Raw genomic sequence first — 22,957 nt, forward strand, 5'->3', positions numbered from 1 at the left:
TTCATTCAATGATTTCCATTTATTCCTTATTTATTGTTATCTCAGCCAATGCTGATAACAGTACAGTACAAGCTAGTGAAGTCATGTAGCGTCTTAAATGTCAGTTTGGCTCAGGAACACTAATGCACTGCATGGACTTCCTGTCATTCGTCTCTGACAGCGCTCTGCTTACCCTCAATACTGGCCTTTGAATTATTCACCCCAACATGGAAATGCCAGCAAAGAGAAGACGCGGCGTAAAGAGCTGCTCAGAACAGCTTCGAGTCCTTTTTCCTTCATTATCCAAACAGGAAAATTCTCAAAAACCTTCGGTGTTGCATTTTGAATTATGAATGCATTCTTTATAATGCGATGAGTGATGATTGTGTAGCAGATCTGCTGTGTGTAAACGAATGAGAGCGCATATAATGCAAAACACGTACGACCAAAACAAGAACTAGTTCTCTAGAGCACATGACCTGCAAGTCTTTTATTAATGTTTTAAGTCCAGCTTTATATTAACAGATGGTCATATTACAGTCTGCCCCTGAACAAACCCATCATTTATCAAGCGTCTAAGAGTCTAGTAATTCCACCAACGATGATAACAACATCATTTTAAGACTACAATCTTTAGTCTAAGGCTGCTTTGTGTCGTCAGAAGCATATTTAAGCGACATTATGATGTTCTGTTGGCTACAATTAAATAAGTTGATCACCTAAATCCTACGGCTGCTCGTGGAGGCTTCAGGTCTTCTTCTTGCCTTTCTTAGGGGCCGTATATGAGGAAGTGCGATGCTCTCTTCTGTCATATTTGTCGTGACCTTCCCTGTGGCAGAATGAAACAAAAACACAACTCTAATTAATATTGTAAGTACAGTATTTCAAGATCTCATGGAAAAAACCCAGTGAATGATTCCTGAATGAGTCCAAATGCTGAAGAGTACAGAAGCCCATTTCTGACACATAAGAAAAAAAATGCTTTGGTTTTATATATATATGAATGTCACAAATTATGAGATAGTCAAGATAGTCATGATTATGATTTACCAAAGCATTATGACTATTTAGGTCATAATTGAAAATTTTATCTCATAATTATGGCTAGCCATATCATAATTTTTTACTTTCTATGTGATAATTATGACTATTTAACTTTTATTTTTGATAATTGAGGATTTTTACCTCATAATTATGACTTAATATGTCATAACTTAAATTGTATATCATAGCTATATGTTAGTGTAGCTTAGTATATCACCATTTGTGACTTTTTGTAACAATTACATCAACTTTTTATGTCATCTTATGATTTAGTATGTCATAATTTCAACTTTTTATCATATATTGTGCCTATCCTATAAATTTTATCCAATAAGTATGGCTATGTCAAATTTTTATGTCATAATAATGATTATTTATCTCATAGTTGACTTCGTAATTTATAATTTTGAGCTTGTCATAATTATGACTATTTATCTCATAGTTGATTTCGTAATTTATAATTTTGAGCTTGTCATAATTATGACTATTTATCTCATAGTTGATTTCGTAATTTATAATTTTGAGCTTGTCATAATTATGACTATTTATCTCATAGTTGACTTCGTAATTTATAATTTTGAGCTTGTCATAATTATGACTATTTATCTCATAGTTGATTTCGTAATTTATAATTTTGAGCTTGTCATAATTATGACTATTTATCTCATAGTTGATTTCGTAATTTATAATTTTGAGCTTGTCATAATTATGACTATTTATCTCATAGTTGATTTCGTAATTTATAATTTTGAGCTTGTCATAATTATGACTATTTATCTCATAGTTGATTTCGTAATTTATAATTTTGAGCTTGTCATAATTATGACTATTTATCTCATAGTTGATTTCGTAATTTATAATTTTGAGCTTGTCATAATTATGACTATTTATCTCATAGTTGATTTCGTAATTTATAATTTTGAGCTTGTCATAATTATGACTATTTATCTCATAGTTGATTTCGTAATTTATAATTTTGAGCTTGTCATAATTATGACTATTTATCTCATAGTTGATTTCGTAATTTATAATTTTGAGCTTGTCATAATTATGACTATTTATCTCATAGTTGATTTCGTAATTTATAATTTTGAGCTTGTCATAATTATGACTATTTATCTCATAGTTGATTTCGTAATTTATAATTTTGAGCTTGTCATAATTATGACTATTTATCTCATAGTTGACTTCATAATTTATAATTTTGAGCTTGTCATAATTATGACTATTTATCTCATAGTTGACTTCATAATTTATAATTTTGAGCTTGTCATAATTATGACTATTTATCTCATAGTTGATTTCGTAATTTATAATTTTGAGCTTGTCATAATTATGACTATTTATCTCATAGTTGACTTCATAATTTATAATTTTGAGCTTGTCATAATTATGACTATTTATCTCAGTTAACTTATTATACTATATAACTAATTATAACTACTTATCTCATAGTTGACTTCGTATTTCATACTTTTGAGTTTAGTTTTTGATTTAGCATTTCATAATTTTGACTTTTTGACAGTAAAAATTATGACTTTATCTCATAATTTCATCTTCATCTGATAATTATGATTTAGCAGCATCTCATAATTATCTCATAATTATGTCCTAGTATTTTGACTTGTCGTAATTATGATTACCAAAGCATGAGTTTTCTTCTTCGTAGTAAAGAATGTAAATTGAATAAGCCATTTTATAAGCCTGTTACATCTCAAGAGCTGGTTTCTTTAAACACCATCATGGTACGGTTGCCAGGGAATTGGGTTGCTAGGATATTCTGTGTGGTTGCTAGGGTTGTCAGAAGAACCCACCTTCAAGTTGTAATATTTAATTTGAAGAATCATTGTCTAGATAGGTGTTCCAGATGTTTGATGAGTATTAGGACTAGTAGTACTAGTGATGCTCATCTTAGTGAACACTACTGAAGACAACAAGAGAATGAGACGATCGTCACGCTTCATACCTAAAGCAGCGTGCGCAGTACAGATCTCGCTCACACGTGTGGCAGCGAATGGTAGCGTCCTGATTACAGATGCAGCACCACGGTAGCTCTTCATCATCATCCTCATCACGGTCATCATCTTTTACACGCTGGATCTGTGAGGCAGCAGCTGCCAGCTTTGATTTAAACCATGGCACTAAGAGCTTGAACACACAGGAATACATAATGCACAATTCAGAGAATTCAGAAAAAGTTAATCTTGTTGAAGACACACAGGCCGTCTTTAGCGTTTGTATTATGCATGCATGTCGGGTTGTTACCGGTTTCCTGCTGGACGTGTCCTTCTCTCTGTTCATCGGGCCGCTGAGCTCTGGTGGGATGTTGTATCCGCTGGCCTCATCTAGAGCTGCTTCCTCTGATAACTGAACGAGTGACAGAAAACACACATAAGACGCTTCAAACTGAGTTAAAACTGAGACAGATCTGTCTAAATAGCAGCCTCTGGTGGTTGTTATGGGATGTGCCACAGGTCAAAATAAACTGGCTATAATAGGCTAATACTGTATACACTACTATAGTTATTCATATTTGTCATAACAATTTCACAGTTGTCTTCGTATTCAAAAAGTAAACTTATTGTTTACTTATTTATCTCATAGTTTCATAACTTCGACTTTTATGTTATAATTATGACTTACTATTGTCATAATTATGACTATTTATGTCATAATTATGACTTAGCATTTCATATTTGTAACTTTTGTCATAATAATGACTATTTATCTCATAGTTGACAGTGTTTCATTATTATGAATTTTTGTGTCATAATTATAAATATTTTCTCAGTCGACTTTGTATTTCACAAACTTATTGTTTACTTATTTATCTTATAGATATGATTTAGTATTTCATAACTTTGACTTATGTTATAATTATGACTTACTATTGTCAATTTTTTTATTTTGTCATAATTATGACTATTTATCTCATAGTTGTGACATAGTGTGTGATAATTCAGACTTTTTATTTCAGAATTATGACTTAGTATGCCTTTTTTTACTTTCGTCAAAATTATTACCATTTATCTCATAACTGACTTAGCATGTCATTAGTGTTGTGCCAGTTCATACTTAAAAAGAACTAGCTCAAAGTTCAGTTCACACAGATGGTAATGAACTAGTTCATGTTCATAGTTCTTTTTTTTTTTTTAAAAATGAACTGTTCACATATCTAAAAACGAACTAGTTCACGTTCATTTGTTAAATTCTTTTTAAGATAGGCCACTATCTTACTCAATAGAACCTCTTTATCATCCATTACCAGCTGCAAATCACTGCCACTCCAAAACTAATCAAAATTATTGTACCAGTAAACAAGAGACAATTATTTATACATTTCAAAGCTTTGTGTATTTGATGTATTTGTCATGTCTCTGTGAGGCATACACTGAGTTTCGTTAAGTTAGGATGTGCTCTAGTTGACGTGCAATGCAAGTGAGCGCGCGGGCACCTCCGTTATATTTGTTTTGTCGGCCTATTCATTAAATACAGGCAATTGGTTGATGAAAAGTTGATTAAAATTAAGATACAATTTATACAAAACGAAATTCACTTTAAAGAAAGGCTTTCTATAACAACTTCAACGGTCAAAATCATGTCTGACCCGCTCCATGTCTCATATTGCGCATCCTATCTTACTCGGTCGTGCTGTTCACTTTTCATAAATCAACATAAATGGAAAAACAAAATAACATTGTAATATTTTAACAAATATGAAACGGCTACAACAGTATAGTATGCCTACATAGCCTACTCTCTATTTGTACAAATTTCTGCACATTAATTTAATTCTGAATTTTGCACACAAAAGTTTAAAGGCATTTGTTCAAATCAAGTTCACGGATAATTGTGCGTGCATTTATTAGCCTAATCATTATGATACTAAAATCCTAACAAATAGGCTATGCTATGTACAAAAAAATCAGATGAGCCCATAAAATGAACGGTTAAGCATTTTCCTCCCATAGAAAACCATCGATACTAGGCTACTGTGTCCACCGTGGTCTCCTTTTTGATCAGCGGAAACAATTTTTTCTTGTTTGGGATCTGACTGTCCAGCGTATTTGAAAAAGTTAAGCAAACTTTCCTGTCTTTTTGACATTTTCCCCCTGCGTGAAACGATCGAGGCTAACAGCAATCTCAACTACAACAAGCGCGCAAGTCATGTGTCACAAACATTGAACACTACACAAACAGTAATTTTTTTTTTTTATTTAGGCAATTAATTTTAGTGACACAGGAGGTGCCGGATCCAATGTCGGAGGTGACGGAACATGTTCCGGCTCAAATTAAGCCCTGGTAAAACCTGACTTTTCAAATGAGCGTGAACGTGAACTGCGCGTGCTGTTCATTCCTGCCAGAGTGAGCGCCGCTCTCGTTCACGTTCATTGTATGAAAAGTGATTCGTTCAGTTCAGCGTTCGGCGAAAATATGAACATGCACAACACTGCATGTCATAACTATGACTATTTATCTCATAGCTGACTATATATTTCATACTTTTGAGTTTATCTCATAGCCATGACTTTTTTTAACTGTATGTCATAATTTTGACAATTTATCTTATAGTTATGACTTAGTTTGTGATAATTTAGTCTTTCCACTTGGTAATTTTTATACTTTTGTGTCATATTTATTACTATTTATCTCATAGTTGACTGACAATTTTCACGTTCTATCTCATAATTATGAATCAGCATGTCATTTTTTTACTTTTATGTAATAATTATGACTATTTATATCAGTTGACTTAGTATTTTATATTTATAAATCATCTCATAGTCGACTATGTCATAATTTTGACTTTGTCTCATAGTTATGAATTGAGTTATAATTTTATCCCATAATTATGAATATTTATAAAATTTTGACTTCTTATTCCATTATTCTTAAATGTTTATGTCAATACATGTTGGCGTATTGTGTTGGTGTAAGATCATGAGAAAATGAATAAATTCAGTTAAGTGTGTCCGTAATGTTATATGTTTTAATTTCTGCAATGACTCACTGCTCGATTGTTTTTGCGAGTTATTTAACTTTCACTGTAAACATGTCTTTTGTGATTTCTAGATGGATCCTCAGACATCACAGACAAAGACTATTTGTAGGACATATTGTTTTAATTGTTTTAAATTGATATTATAAATATCACAGACCCGTTTCACCACCCTGGTGATGGCCTCGTCCTCTGTCTCCTCATCACTGTCAGGTTGCTGGAAATCTAATAGTCGGACTGAACAAACACACAGAAACACTGTTGTATTATGCATCATGACGCATCTTTAACAATGCATTTATATTATGCAAAACTTATAAGTAGAACAAAATATTTTATTTCATATATTAACCCTAAAAGGGCAGAACCATAAAGATTCATTTATTGCCATTTTACACCTTATAGGCACTCAAATAATACATAAGGTTGGTCTCTTTTTAAAGATTATTACAGATTATTCCTGAGGTGAAAGCATTTCAATAAAAAAAAGAAAGTATAAAAAAAGTTATAAAAGTTTAAGTTCACAGTAAAGATAACATATATCCTAATTGTTTTTTATTTTATATAAAGTAATTATTTGTAAAATACGTTCCACTCTAAAACTTCTATAAAATCAAAGCCATATGTCTAACCAAGTTATGTTTCAAATTTGAAGTTGATATCAAAAAATTGTGGTTCCTGTAAGATTCTGTTCGGGCACTATACCAGAAATCACCACTGGGTGAAACCCAAAGTTTACATAATTGTTTTAATGCAGTATTCTTTCACAAATCTATCAATTTCTTTCACAATATCACTTCTATTACCATACAATTATCCAAATATGGAACTTGACTGTCAGACGTTTCCGATGTGTTTTGTCAAGATTACAAAAAGATTTACTTAAACTCAAGCCACAAAATCTCAGTCAGTCTATATATATGTATATATATGTGTGTGTGTGTGTGTGTGTGTGTGTGTGTGTGTGTGTGTCTGTGTGTGAGACCCTGGACCACAAAAGCAGTCTTAAGTCTCTAGGGTATACAGTATTTTTAGCAATACCCCCCAAAAAAACATTGTATAAGTCAAAATTATTGATTTTTCTTTTATGCAAAAAATCATTAGGATATTAAGTGAAGATCATATTCAATGAAGATGTTTTTTTGTTTTTTTTTAAAAATAAATTTCCTTCAATAAATATATCAAAACTAAATTTTTGATTAGTTTACAACCCGAATACCGGAAAAGTTGGGACGTTTTTTAAATTTTAATAAAATGAAAACTAAAAGACTTTCAAATCACATGAGCCAATATTTTATTCACAATAGAACATAGATAACATAGCAAATGTTTAAACTGAGAAAGTTTACAATTTTATGCACAATGAGCTCATTTCAATTTTGATTTCTGCTACAGGTCTCAAAATAGTTGGGACGGGGCATGTTTACCATGGTGTAGCATCTCCTTTTCTTTTCAAAACAGTTTGAAGACGTCTGGGCATTGAGGCTATGAGTTGCTGGAGTTTTGCTGTTGGAATTTGGTCCCATTCTTGCCTTATATAGATTTCCAGCTGCTGAAGAGTTCGTGGTCGTCTTTGACGTATTTTTCGTTTAATGATGCGCCAAATGTTCTCTATAGGTGAAAGATCTGGACTGCAGGCAGGCCAGGTTAGCACCCGGACTCTTCTACGACGAAGCCATGCTGTTGTTATAGCTGCAGTATGTGGTTTTGCATTGTCCTGCTGAAATAAACAAGGCCTTCCCTGAAATAGACGTTGTTTGGAGGGAAGCATATGTTGCTCTAAAACCTTTATATACCTTTCAGCATTCACAGAGCCTTCCAAAACATGCAAGCTGCCCATACCGTATGCACTTATGCACCCCCATACCATCAGAGATGCTGGCTTTTGAACTGAACGCTGATAACATGCTGGAAGGTCTCCCTCCTCTTTAGCCCGGAGGACACGGCGTCCGTGATTTCCAACAAGAATGTCAAATTTGGACTCGTCTGACCATAAAACACTATTCCACTCTGAAATAGTCCCTTTTAAATGAGCCTTGGCCCACAGGACACGACGGCGCTTCTGGACCATGTTCACATATGGCTTCCTTTTTGCATGATAGAGCTTTAGTTGGCATCTGCTGATGGCACGGCGGATTGTGTTTACCGACAGTGGTTTCTGAAAGTATTCCTGGGCCCATTTAGTAATGTCATTGACACAATCATGCCGATGAGTGATGCAGTGTCGTCTGAGAGCCCGAAGACCACGGGCATCCAATAAAGGTCTCCGGCCTTGTCCCTTACGCACAGAGATTTCTCCAGTTTCTCTGAATCTTTTGATGATGTTATGCACTGTAGATGATGAGATTTGCAAAGCCTTTGCAATTTGACGTTGAGGAACATTGTTTTTAAAGTTTTCCACAATTTTTTTACGCAGTCTTTCACAGATTGGAGAGCCTCTGCCCATCTTTACTTCTGAGAGACTCTGATTCTCTAAGACAAAGCTTTTATAGCTAATCATGTTACAGACCTGATATCAATTAACTTAATTAATCACTAGATGTTCTCCCAGCTGAATCTTTTCAAAACTGCTTGCTTTTTTAGCCATTTGTTGCCCCCGTGCCAACTTTTTTGAGACCTGTAGCAGGCATTAAATTTTAAATGAGCTAATTAAGTGGATAAAAGTGTAAAATTTCTCAGTTTAAACATTTGCTACGTTATCTATGTTCTATTGTGAATAAAATATTGGCTCATGTGATTTGAAATTCCTTTAGTTTTCATTTTATTAAAATTTAAAAAACGTCCCAACTTTTCCGGAATTCGGGTTGTATAAGCATTGCTAAGAATGTCATCTGAACAACTTTAAAGATGATTTTCACAGTATTTTGATTTTTTTGCACCCTCAGATTCCAGATTTTCAAATAGTTGTATCTCAGACAGATATTGTCCTCCTAACAAACCATACATCAGTGGAAAGATTATTCATTCAGCTTTCAGATGATGCCTAAATCTCAATTTAAAATTTTTTTACACTTAAGACTGGTTTCGTGCTCCAGGATCACAAATATATGTATATATATATATTTATATATATATGTTTATATATCTTGATTTATACTCCTAGAAGGGCAATGTATCTCCTGAGATACAAACATTTAGAGACGGATTACAAAAAATGTAAGCATTCAATTCATAAAATGTCAATGCAAACTTAATAAGCTTATGCTGAACAACAGCTTTTAAAACAGAAAACTCCCCTCCAATGTCTGTAAATATGTGAAGTAGATCAACTTTTATCAGAGGGTGAGTAGATTTCCTACTACAGGTGGCTATGCAGGTTTAAACGCTTCCCCTGAGCCAAACAAAGAATGTATGAACAAACTCAATACATCTAAACATTCACATCAGACACCCTTCAAAATATGAAACCAAGAAATCAGACCAACACATTCCCTGCTTCTCCCCACAGCTTCTCAAATGTTTCTATCCACCAGGAAACGTCGCCCCTTTTAGGGTTAAGATTTGATTGACTTTCCATTTCTGCTGTAGAAATCAAGGCTGCCTTTTGCAAGGAAAAGTAGAGCAATAAAATACAGTACAAATCCAGAGGAGGTTTTTAACATGCACTAATGAACTGTACACAATAAGACCAAGAACATGCATTTAAATTAGCATAAAATCAAAACTGCTCATATATATATATATATTCTTAATGTTATTGGTCTTACTGTGAATGATTCATCCATGCATTTTAATTTTTTACTTAAATGTCTTAACATTTAGGGTAACTCTTTACAATAAGGTTCCATTAGTTATTGTATTAAGCAACATGAACAATACATTTATTACCATATTTCTTATCTTTTTTAACGTTGGTTAATGAATATACAGTTGTTCATTGTTAGTTCACAGTCCATTAACGAATGAGAACAAGCACAACTTTAATTGTATCTTAATAATGCATTAGTAAATGTTTAAATTAACATGAACTAAGATTAATAAATGGTGTTCACACTAAAGTAGTTTACTAATGAACCTTATTGTAAGGTTTTACCATATATGTGACCCTGGAGCACAAAACCACTCAATTTTTCTAAATTGAGATTTATGCATCATCTGAAAGCTAATAAATCGTCTTTGCATTGATGTATGGTTTATTAGAATCAGACAATATCTGTCTGAGATACAACTATTTGAAAATCTGGACTCTTGATGGTGCAAAAAAATCTAAACATTGAGAAAATCATCTTTAAAGTTGTTCAAATGAATTCTAATACTAATCAAAAATTAAGTTTTGATATATTTACGGTAGGACATTTACTAAATTTCTTCATGGAACATGATCTTTACTTAATATGCAAAACTTATAAGTAGAACAAAATATTTTATTTCATATATTAACCCTAAAAGGGCAGAACCATAAAGATTAATTTATTGCCATTTTACACCTCATAGGCACTCAAATAATACAATTTCATGATTCTTTTTTATTTTTATTGACTCTTATTTTGGATTTTAATGTTTGTATCCCCCAGGATACGTCAACACGCTGGGGGTATACATTAACTGTAATTAGAAAATGTGTTTATTAATGCTTATTACAACATGGATGCAATTCTCAAAAGCTTTGGAAATACAGACGTAAGGTTGGTCTCTTTTTAAAGACACATAACAGATTATTCCTGAGGTGAAAGAATTTCAATAAAAAAAGTATAAAATAAGTTTAAGTTCACAGTAAAGATAACATAGTATCCTAATTGTTTTTTATTTTATATAAAGTAATTATTTGTAAAATACGTTCCACTCTAAAACTGCTATAAAATCAAAGCCATATGTCTAACCAAGTTATGTTTCAAATTTGAAGTTGATATCAAAAAAATCTAAACATTAAGAAAATCATCTATAAAGTTGTTCAAATGAATTCTAATACTAATCAAAAATTAAGTTTTGATATATTTACGGTAGGAAATTTACTAAATGTCTTCATGGAACATGATCTTTACTTAATATCCTAATGATTTTTTGGCATAAAAGAAAAATGTATAATTTTGACCCATACAATGTATTGTTGTCTATTGCTACAATATACACCTGACTGCTTTTGTGCTCCAGGAACACAATTATTTATCTTTTGATGGAACCTTTAATTAAAATTTCACAACTTTCTATTTCTGTGATATGACAACAGCTGGCAGATCAAATCCAATGCTACATATTTTCTTGTTGAATGCATGGTTTTGCTCAGAAATACCCTGTAAAGCCAGTCTCTTTATATTAATATGTGTGTGGATGTGAACGCACCCTGCTCAGGATCCCGTCCCTGCAGGAAAGCCAGTCTCCTGGCCATCTCCAGCATCTGCTGCTGGTTTTGTTTGTCTTTCTTTAGCTCCTGCATGGCCTCCTCAAGCACTCGGCTTTTCTCCGCCTCCAGCTGTTTGATTGACAGCTCGCCGTCATCCACGTTCTCATTCACACCCCCGCCCTCTTGTTTATTAAGATCGTTTAACGGTCCATCTGAGTGCGACACAAACGAGATATTACTGAGAAATATCATCTAATCACAGTAAATTAACAAATGTTTCATATCACAAGTTTTCGGAAATGTTATGTTAAAATATGCAAATGCAGCATTATCTAATTAAATATGCATTAATTTGCATACTTTTCCAAATCAAGCCAGGTTTAAAATTCTTGTTTCTTTTTTTTTTTTCATACAGAGGGGATTTTTGATTTCTCTTTTTATCACTCTCTCTCTCTCTCTCTATATATATATATATAAAAAAAAACATTTTTACCATTTTTTTTTTTTTTTAGAAATAAAGGTCAATGATTTATAAACAAACCCCTAAAATAAAGGTTAAGTTTCTATTTTATTTTAATTCAGATAAAAGTACATTTTATTTCAAGGGAAAATGTTTTTAGTTCACTATTATAACCCTGAAATTTAAAATATTTTAAGATTTAAGATAATAATTTTATTACGATAACACTTTTATTTTATTTCTGCTCAGTAACAATGTGAAAACTGTAAAAGATAAACAACATTATGAATTAATATTAATGCCTAAAAGAATATTTAGTGTCTATTATTAAACTTTTTATTTATTTATTGGAGTATCACCCTGTTAGAAGTATTATTTGTTTACTTTTTTTTTTTTCATTTTCATTTATTTTTAGTTTACTTAGTTTTATTCTAATGTTTTGTTATTTTATTCAACAGAGAGAAAAAATACATATATTTTCACCATGTTTTTTTTTTTTGTAATAAAATAGGTAACACTTTACGATAAGGTCCATTAGTTAAAGTTAATTAATGCATTAACTAACATTAATTGACAATGAGCAATACATTTGCTACAGTATTTATTAAACTTTCTTAACATTAATTAATAAAAGTACAACCGTTCATTGTTCGTTTATGTTAGCTCAGGTCCATAATAATAATAATAATAATAGACACAACTTTGAATTTTAATAATGTTTTTTAATATGTTGAAATTAATTTTAACTGAGATAAATAAATGCTCTGATTGTTAGTTAATATTAACTAATGTTGCTAATTTTTAAACATAAAACCTTTTTGTTTAAGGTGATATATAAACAAACTCTTCAAAATATAGATAGAAATAGAATAGAAGAGAATAAACTAAAAAATAAATGAATGAATAAATACATTTATTACAAATAAAATAAAATAAAATAAAATAAAATAAAATAAAATAAAATAAAATAAAATAAAATAAAATAAAATAAAAGCCTGGTGCATGTAACTGCTGCTTTTAAAGATATGAATTCTAATTGAAATTTACAGATACAATAGATAAAGTGCAACAAAATAAATGTTTAAAGAAATTTTTGGATGCTTTCTTTACCCTTCTGTTAAATAAGACACATTACAAAAGCTAAATGAAATAAATAGCCCCAAAACAATAGTTTTCCATGTATTGTCTTCCCTTAACCACAGTAAAATCGCTGCAACTTATTATTAGCTTATTGCTTTATAGAACTGTTTTGTTCATTGTTTAATAAATCAAGAAATCTTGTGCCCTGAAATCAATGTCAATGCATACTATTAAAAATGCAATGCATTATTCATAATTCATAACTTAGGCAATTATAAATGGTGAAAGTACCCTCTGAAGACGTCTGCTGGTTATCAATAGCAGCTTCTTCCGTCATCTGTGAGATCAGATCATCGGTCTGCTCCGTCTGAGTCCTGCTGTCGGCCGGCTGATGAACCTGCACACATTAAACATCAGTGCTGCATCACTCATGGAGAAACTCTTCTCAAGAGCGTCTGTAGTGAAGCGTGATGTTTGGGTACAGGCCGTGGGGCTTGAGCGGGCGAGGGTCGTCCCTGAAGCGCAGCCAGACGCTCCTCCATGTCTTTAGCAGACGGCACGGACTGAAGCGGGGCTTTTAAAGCAGCGAGACGAGACTCCAGCTCCTTCTCTGACGGGATGGACTCTGATTACACAGACACACATCACAAGAGAGTTCTAGATTGGTGGCTTTGTTTTTATCTTCTGTTATTGTTATCATTTAGTTTTTTTTTTTAATTATTATTATTGCATTGAGAAAGCAACTTTTAAAGGCACTATACTCAATAAAATTACTATATTATATATATATATATATATATATATATATATATATATATATATATATATATATATATTTTTTTTTTTTTTTTTTCAGTTTTAATTTTAATTTATTGTTGTGGTCATTTTGTTGTTTTTATCTTTAATAGATTTTTTTTAAAAGTGCCTGTATAGTTATTAATTTTTACTTTTTTTTACATTTAACACTGTTTATTAATTTATATCGGTTTTAGTTATTTTGTATCAACTTTAATTACAGATTAGACATGTTGCCTTGGTAAAAAGCTGAAATAATAAAATATTAACATTATAAATATCTATATCTATTACATTTTTATGTTTTCTCTAATTTTCATTTTCATATTTTTCTACACATTTTCATTTTTTTATTTTAATCCAATTTATTTTTCAATATATTTTATCAATATTTTACATTTTTATACACTTACATTTATTTTCATCTTATTGATTTTAAACAGCTTTTATTTATTTATTTGTTTACACTGACCTCACTCCATTTTGAAAAACCCTGCAGATGCTTTTATCCAAAGAAACTTATACTGCATTAATGCATTCAAGGTATAAAGTACTACTGATTAAAAGTCATGTCACACAGTTTTTATTCATGAATATTCAACATGGAGTCCTTGAGCAATCATACAGGAATATGGTTTATGGATAATTTGATACAAAATGAAAAACATCAACAACAACATGCTTTAAAGATTTTAATGATTTTAATGTTTATAATATTTCTTAATATCTTCATGCATTACAGTTGCATTTGCAGCTAAAAATCATGATTTTAATGTTTATAATATCTTAATATCTTCATGCATTACAGTTGCATTTGCAGCTAAAAATCATGATTTTAATGTTTATAATATTTCTTAATATCTTCATGCATTATAGTTGCATTTGCAGCTAAAAATCATGATTTTAATGTTTATAATATTTCTTAATATCTTCATGCATTACAGTTGCATTTGCAGCTAAAAATCATGATTTTAATGTTTATAATATTTCTTAATATCTTCATGCATTACAGTTGCATTTGCAGCTAGAAATCATGATTTTAATGTTTATAATATTTCTTAATATCTTCATGCATTACAGTTGCATTTGCAGCTAAAAATCACGATTTTAATGTTTATAATATTTCTTAATATCTTCATGCATTATAGTTGCATTTGCAGCTAAAAATCATGATTTTAATGTTTATAATATTTCTTAATATCTTCATGCATTACAGTTGCATTTGCAGCTAGAAATCATGATTTTAATGTTTATAATATTTCTTAATATCTTCATGCATTACAGTTGCATTTGCAGCTAGAAATCATGATTTTAATGTTTATAATATTTCTTAATATCTTCATGCATTATAGTTGCATTTGCAGCTAAAAATCATGATTTTAATGTTTATAATATTTCTTAATATTTTCATGCATTACAGTTGCATTTGCAGCTAAAAATCACGATTTTAATGTTTATAATATCTTAGTATCTTCATGCATTACAGTTGCATTTGCAGCTAAAAATCATGATTTTTAATGTTTATAATATCTTAATATCTTCATACATTACAGTTGCATTTGCAGCTAAAAATCATGATTTTAATGTTTATAATATCTTAATATCTTCATGCATTACAGTTGCATTTGCAGCTAAAAATCATGATTTTAATGTTTATAATATCTTAATATCTTCATACATTACAGTTGCATTTGCAGCTAAAAATCATGATTTTAATGTTTATAATATCTTAATATCTTCATGCATTACAGTTGCATTTGCAGCTAAAAATCATGATTTTAATGTTTATAATATCTTAATATCTTCATGCATTACAGTTGCATTTGCAGCTAAAAATCATGATTTTAATGTTTATAATATCTTAATATCTTCATGCATTACAGTTGCATTTGCAGCTAAAAATCATGATTTTAATGTTTATAATATCTTAGTATCTTCATGCATTACAGTTGCATTTGCAGCTAAAAATCATGATTTTAATGTTTATATTTCTTAATATCTTCATGCATTACAGTTGCATTTGCAGCTAAAAATCATGATTTTAATGTTTATAATATCTTAGTATCTTCATGCATTACAGTTGCATTTGCAGCTAAAAATCATGATTTTAATGTTTATAATATCTTAGTATCTTCATGCATTACAGTTGCATTTGGCAGGTTAGACCTGGTTGATAATAACGTTTACATTATGAGGCAATATAAACAAATCAAGCTGATCAGGTGCAAATTTTGACAGATCTTACTCGGCTTAGTTTCCTCTCTCAGCTTGTTGAGTCGTTCTGCGATGATCTGGTCCTCTTTACTGAGTCCTCTGGTTGAAATCAGACTCACAGAGCTGTTTTTTCCTCCCGAAGGTCTTGAAGGCTGATTCTGCGGAGCTTGTTTGGCTTCAAGAGCAGCGACTCGCCTGTAAGAGCCACAGATCTGCGTTATATTACATTAACACACAGCTGTATTTCACATGCAATGCTTACAGATTCCTACTTTTTGTAGTTTTCAGGTGGGGACCATCGTCCAGCATCAGTCTGCTCACTCGGACTGTAAATAACAGAACTGTCAGTACTGCATTAGTGAATATATAACCAGTGTTTAAACCTGTGTTTGGCTTCCAGACCTGGTTAGGTTTCCATAACATTGTTTGCAGACTTTCTGCTGGCTGTTTCCATATTTTGCCACCACAGCATTGAATGTCAGACATCCAGAGCAGAAAGAATGACCACAGTTTCTACAACCCAACTGCAAACACACAAACACAAGTCAAACACAGGTGTGAAATACATAAAACATGACCTGTATTCATCATATCCACTAACCTCTTTTCTGAAGAGAGTGAACTTTGATGCACAGCAGTAACAGCGATTATCCATATTGAGATTCTGCCAGTGTGAGACTTTAAACGCTTAAGACTGTAATTAAACACAGACATTTAGTGCGAGTTACCATTTCAGAGGCACTTCATTCATGACGCTATGAGCATGTAAACACGGAAGCGCTGTGAGGACCGGGATGTGTCGGGAAATGTAGTTCTCTCGCACGCAGCTATAAAAACTACAGTAGATTGAAAAGATCAATACATGCAAGATAGTGTAAAAGCTTATTAGACATTACAGTAATTACCTAAATATTTATCTTATCTTTCTTTGTCGAATGGAATAATCGATACTGTTAAAGTTAAAACGTTCCGGTAAAACTCATTTTCCCAGAATGCAACATGACGGTTAATGTTGCTTATTCGAAAAAAAATATGAGGAAACAAAAATACCTGTAAAAACAATATCGCTATTATAATACATTAAAAAAGCTATGAATATATATATATAAATAAATAAATATATATATATATATAGCTTGTTATTATTTTAGAGATGGTCACGTGAGCGGCTGTCCATAATCAGAATCTCTTTGGTGCGTTTCCAGGAAGACCTTGTTCGATTAAGCGACAGAGGATTGAACATGAGGTGCAGCAATAATAAGATTATATCCTGATATTCTGCTATGGGAGCAAAATTATAATCAAAATCCAAATAAAAGAAAATTCCCGCTGCAATGGTTTATTTACTTCGTCGTGACAACCTCAAGACAATAGCCGAGAACGAACAAAAAAATGTTTTATTTTTTTTACGGTGCGCCAGACTTTTATTTTGACAGCGCTGAGAAAGGCGTGTTGCCAGGTTGGGTGGCTTTGAATCTGATCGAGGGGGTAAAAAATGTTAAATTAAATTAATACGTTTTTCTTATTTTTATAAATATTGTAAATTAAATACAACTTAAAAACTATTTTTTTCCGATTTATATTTTAGACATTTTTTACTGTATAAATGTAGTCTTTTATATGTACTATATACTGTATATATATATATATATATATATATATATATATGTGTGTGTGTGTGTGTGTGTGTGTGTGTGTGTACTATATATCTAGAAGATGGGATAAATATATTTAGCATTTTGAATCCGTTTTTATTTTTATATTTTCTGTTTGCATTTTAATTTCAGTTAAATTTGTAATAAATACGCTTTGTATTTTGTTTTGCCATTATTATTGTTTTTTTTTATAAGCCTTTATTTTACATACATTTTTATTTCCGTTTTATCTTTTATTTCAGAACTCCAAATTAAATTAAATAAAAAAATAGAAATGTTGCAACTAATAACATACTTTTTGTAACTCCACATTGTTTTGGGATTTTTCTTGCAATAGAAGCATTTGTGAATAGGCATGATGTTGTAATTTGTTTGTATGTGGTAATTAATGCTTCAATAAATGCAATCGATTTATATCACACTGTATTTGCACTTTATCACACACACATCATTAGAGTTTACTTGGAAGAATATAATGGAAGTTTATTTGCATGGACTTCAATGTAATTGAAACTTCAAGAACACTAATTTGGAATATTATAACAATAATCTTTTATTGTGAATTACACACTTAATGTACAGCTCAGTATCAACTTGGCAACTAGCTTTTTCTAAAAACATAATTTTATTTTATTTTATTGTGTGTATTTTAAATAAATAAAAATGAAAATGTTTTTAATGGTTTTGGAAGCACTTATTATAGTATAATTAATGAAAAAATATATATTTTTAAAAACATCATTTTGAATTAGTTCTTATTTTGTTTCCATTTTATTATAATTTTTCTGTTTACACACATCTGAGTAATTTTATTGTCATTTTTATAACATGTCTATAGTTTTTATTCATTTTTTATTTCAGATTTAGTTTTTTGAAGTTAAACTAAATAAATGTTGCCTTGGTAACTCGGTTCTTTTAATTAAATGAATAATATATATATATGTATATATATTTAATGGTGTTCATTTTGAAGTGTTATTTTACTGTCCGTATTATAGCATTAAATATTAAAGAAAATATAAAGTTTTTATTATTATTTTGAATGTTACATTTTATTTTCTATTTGCATTTAAGTAATTATTTTTTTTTTTTTCTAATTTACTTTTTTAAATATGTCAATATACTTTTTATTAATTTTTATTACAGTTTTTGTTATTCAAATTAAACTAAAAGTATATATTTATATAATATGAAAACATATTTTGTTTTCAGACAAAAAAAATCTTGAATATATACATGCATGTGTGTGTGTGTGTGTATAAACAAAAACTTAAAATTTAGACTGTTATATGCAACTTCAGCTTTTATGTTCATAATATTTTTTAACATCAACAAAGCCAAAATTAATCTGCAACTCATAGAACTACTTTAATATATGCATTTATGTTATGAATCAGAAACGATCACAATATTGCCAGAACAGTCAAGCGCTTACACAAAGAAACATTTAGCCTTTTCTTTTTGTGAATAAATGCATGCATGCTGAGATTAGACTCATATTTTCTGGGTGAAGGTGTGAACGGAGGATCATCAGCTCTGTTAATATGCTAAAGACAAACACAAAAGCTCACTGGGCGTCATTGTATGTGGATGGACTTTAATTGCCCTGCGTAACAAAAGCTCTGACAGGACAAAAGCAGCAGAGCAGAGCGGATCAATGTGTTTATTTGGGAATTTGGCATCAATTTTACATTTGATCTGATGTATTGACAGTTTCTGAATGACTGTGCTTCCTCATGAGCACTGAACGACACGAAGAGCTGTTCAACACGAGCTCGAACAGCATCTGCTTTGCACTTTATCACTAACTGAGATGTAAACGTCTCTCAAATTCAAATATCTTGTGGTTTTAGGTTAAGATTTTAAAGATTCTGTTTATTTCTGGCAGTGGCTTTGATGATTTGACTTTGTGATAAATCAGCTAAACTATGTCATTGATTTCCTAAATTAATATCAGATTACAAAGTATTGAAGAAAGTCTCAATATAAATTGGAAAAATATTCAATAAATAAATAAATAAATTTTATATATATATATATATATATATATATATATATATATATATATATATATATATATATATATATATATATATATATATATATATAAAATCAACATTTATTAAATATTATTTAAATAGTTTGCAAAAAATATTATTAATATTTTGTCCACCACAATACTAAATCACATAAATATTAAATAATATATAATTCTAAATAACATAAAAATACTCAAATATATTTTTATATAAATATATGAATATAGCTACTATTCAGCAGAATACCATAGTAAAATTCAAAACATTTAGTTGTTACATTAAATCAAAGTAGAGCCATCTGTATCTGATTTGATCTAAAATGCTGGTAAAATGCAGGTATTCAGATTGATTTGAAATCAAATGTTATTATTATTATTATTATTATTATTTATGAATAATTATCTGACCACATTTCAGATTCTGACACGTCGCAACTGTGACAAAAACACGCAGTTGTTAAATCAAAAAGAAGTAAAAGAAGAAACAGAGCCTACCTTATCTGACTCATTGAATCCTGGTAAAATCGTATGTAGGTTAATTCAGTCATATTAAATCACTCAGTTTTAACTCTGATGATTAAATTAGCGCAAAGTTGAGGTTGATTTTAAGTAAAATGTTATTATTATTATTATTATTTATGATGATTGAATTAGGAAAGGAAACTATGTTTACCGTGGTAAATATTTAATGGTTCAGCTTCTACCCTGTTATGACCCTCTTCATCTCATTAATTATTCATGAGCTGACCGCTTTACCTGCCGTCTCAGATCACGCGCTCGCGTGGAAACGCTTCACCACGGCGACAGAGTGGGCGTGAACCGTCTCCTAGGTGACGCTGACCCCCCCCGCCCCCCCCCCCCCCACACACACACAGACACACATACTGCAAGGAGGAGAGAAAGAGATAGGGAGAGAGGGAGAGAGAGGAGGCAGGCCGTTCCCGTTTCCTCTAGATGTGGATTGCACCGTGTTTTCACCATGCTATCATCATCAGATGCGCGGCTTCGAGCATCATCTCTCTGAGATCTGCAGAGATGCATCGGACTCTCTCAGTCGAGCGGCAGCCTGCATTGGGAGGCTGATTGAGCGCGTGCGCGCGCGCGCGTGTGAGTGTGTGTGTTCATACGGCACCAGAAAGCCTCTTCCCAGCAGGACAGGCTTCTACATCCCTCATCACACAACGGCAAGGTAAGAAAAGCCTCGTTTTGACATCTGCATGCGAGCTGTGGGTGCGACAGTGATGCTGAGCGTCGCTTTGTGTCGCATCGCTGGATGAAGACGCGCAGAGAGCGCGCGCTGGACGAGAGAGAGCAGACGCACAAAGCCTAGACGACAATGAAAAGCTTTTCTGATGAGGAGATGCTTTCACCTTCCCTCACCCTCGGCTCTCTCGCGATGCATTTGCATGCAAAGATGAAAATCTCCTTGAAGCATCATTTTGGGGATCCTCAGATGCTAAACCTGTCAAAAATGGCAGGAACTTACAAAATGGATCCCATAAGTTCATTATAATGGAACTGATGTATTAAAGTTCCTCCAGCAAATGGTTGTTCTTCAAAGGGAGATTTAAGGAATTGATTTTTTTGCATCGATGCCATCGAAGAACCATTTTTTTGGCTCCTCAAAGAACCTTTCGCTGAACAGTTCTTAAAACAACCACTTTTTCGTCAAAATAAAGGTTCAGAACTTTTATCATCAGTGAAACCTTTCCCTTGAATAAAACTTTCCTTATAGTGCAAACTGTTCTTTTAGGAGCTGATCATTGAAAGGTGGGGAACCAAAAATGGTTCTTCTACCCTAGAACCTTTATTTTTAAGATGAACCGTTTTCGAAGAACGTATTTCCATACAGAACTTTTTGTCATTCCACGGATGTTTAAGCTTTTTCATGGATCCATTAGTGTCAATAAGGAAACGTTATTTATGTATTTATTTAAAGAGAGCATAATGCAAACACCTTGAATGCACAAGTAATGACATTTACAAGAGCTGGTGCACATCTCAATCTGAATACTTCCACATGCACTTTCAAATACACCATGATCTTATTCATATTCATGGGCATGCATACATAAATGTGCATGTATGCATTTGCCAGCCACTTTTATCCAATGCAACTTGCATTGCATTCAAGGCACACACATTTACATTTGGTCCGTTTTTGTTTTCCCTGTTGCTAGTGTCACGCTTTACTGTTTTAGCAACACTTATACATGCACGTGCACACTGATTTTACTATTACAAACATCTGATTCAACTGTGCTGTCAACACACTGATATCTGCCAGAATCAAAAACTAGAAAACATACATTTTCTCAAAAAGCACGTTTGAAACGTGCAAATATCTGCGTGTGAAGATCAGAATCTGGATGCCGTGTGTTTGGAAGTGAACGTCCTCGTGGGCCGCTTGCTGCTGTTCGACCGTGTTTATCCTCGTTCTGACTCGAATGATCATGTGAACTGATCTTATTAGACAGCGAGCTACACAAACGCCAGAAAACATCCTGTGTTTTCTCTCCTGGATGAAAGTATTAATAGCGTTTAGTACTAGTGCCACACAGTACCACACAGAAAAATATATTTCAACAATTTCTGAGTGAAAGTCATTTCAAAGTAAATCATGCGCTCGTTATTTTTTAGTATAGTTGCAACCTTTTGTTTTTATTTTTTGAATAGTATTTGCGAAGGTTAAAAATGTCTCTAGTTGTCAAAGTTGTAACCAGGATGGGATGGTTCATATCAATGATGAGACATATTTAATGTCTCGGTTATTTTTCCAAGACAGCAATGCGATCAAATGGAGATTTTAAAATCATATTATACTTCTCAGATGTTTCTGATAATAATTTGTTTTTATTTACCAATGTATCATCTTCAGTGATCAAAACTCAGTGATCACTATAAGCTGCTATCTCCATTTGTTTTTATTTCAAGCAGTGTTATTTTAATATATGACATACTATTATAGCTTTTATTAATATTAAGAATTTTATTACATTTTTTTTACCATATTAACTTTTATTTTAGTTTTAGTAATTTAGTTGTTTTATTATTTTATTTTTTAATGGATACATAGTTATTTTTACAATTTATTTAAAATGAGAACTGAAATAAAATAAGTTTAAGTTTTTTATATTTTTATTTCAGTTTGATATTCGATTTTTCGTCTCAGTTTTTGATTTTAAGCACTCTTACACATTTGACTACAAGAGTTTTTAATATTTAACAGATTTATTCATGCTTTGCATAGTAATACACAGTGCATATTTAAACTTTGAGCATTACGGCATCAACATGAAACTTTATTTCTGTCATCCCAAGTTTAAACTGTTCCATCATTGGTCACTGAGCAGCTCTTTTCTGAGCTCTAGAGATGTGGATGTGTGAGTCTGAGTGAGTTAAACTCAGGTTG

The 22,957-nt window shown here is 31.5% G+C and overlaps 1 protein-coding gene across 1 annotated transcript; it reads right to left on the minus strand.

The window, feature by feature from the left end:
- LOC132111251 (abscission/NoCut checkpoint regulator-like) lies at nucleotides 1–16,631 on the minus strand. Its single transcript, XM_059518395.1, has 11 exons — nucleotides 16,454–16,631; nucleotides 16,255–16,376; nucleotides 16,125–16,178; nucleotides 15,884–16,047; nucleotides 13,326–13,468; nucleotides 13,135–13,240; nucleotides 11,303–11,515; nucleotides 6,183–6,259; nucleotides 3,289–3,390; nucleotides 2,990–3,171; nucleotides 1–808 (listed from the first exon to the last, which is right to left on the minus strand). Exons 1-11 carry the CDS (start codon nucleotides 16,505–16,507, stop codon nucleotides 727–729), a joined length of 1,299 nt encoding a protein of 432 aa, XP_059374378.1. The 5' UTR covers nucleotides 16,508–16,631; the 3' UTR covers nucleotides 1–726.
- Nucleotides 16,632–22,957: the final 6,326 nt, after the last annotated feature.

Source organism: Carassius carassius, chromosome 31 (genome assembly GCF_963082965.1).
Source record: "Carassius carassius chromosome 31, fCarCar2.1, whole genome shotgun sequence".
Taxonomy (NCBI): domain Eukaryota; kingdom Metazoa; phylum Chordata; class Actinopteri; order Cypriniformes; family Cyprinidae; genus Carassius; species Carassius carassius.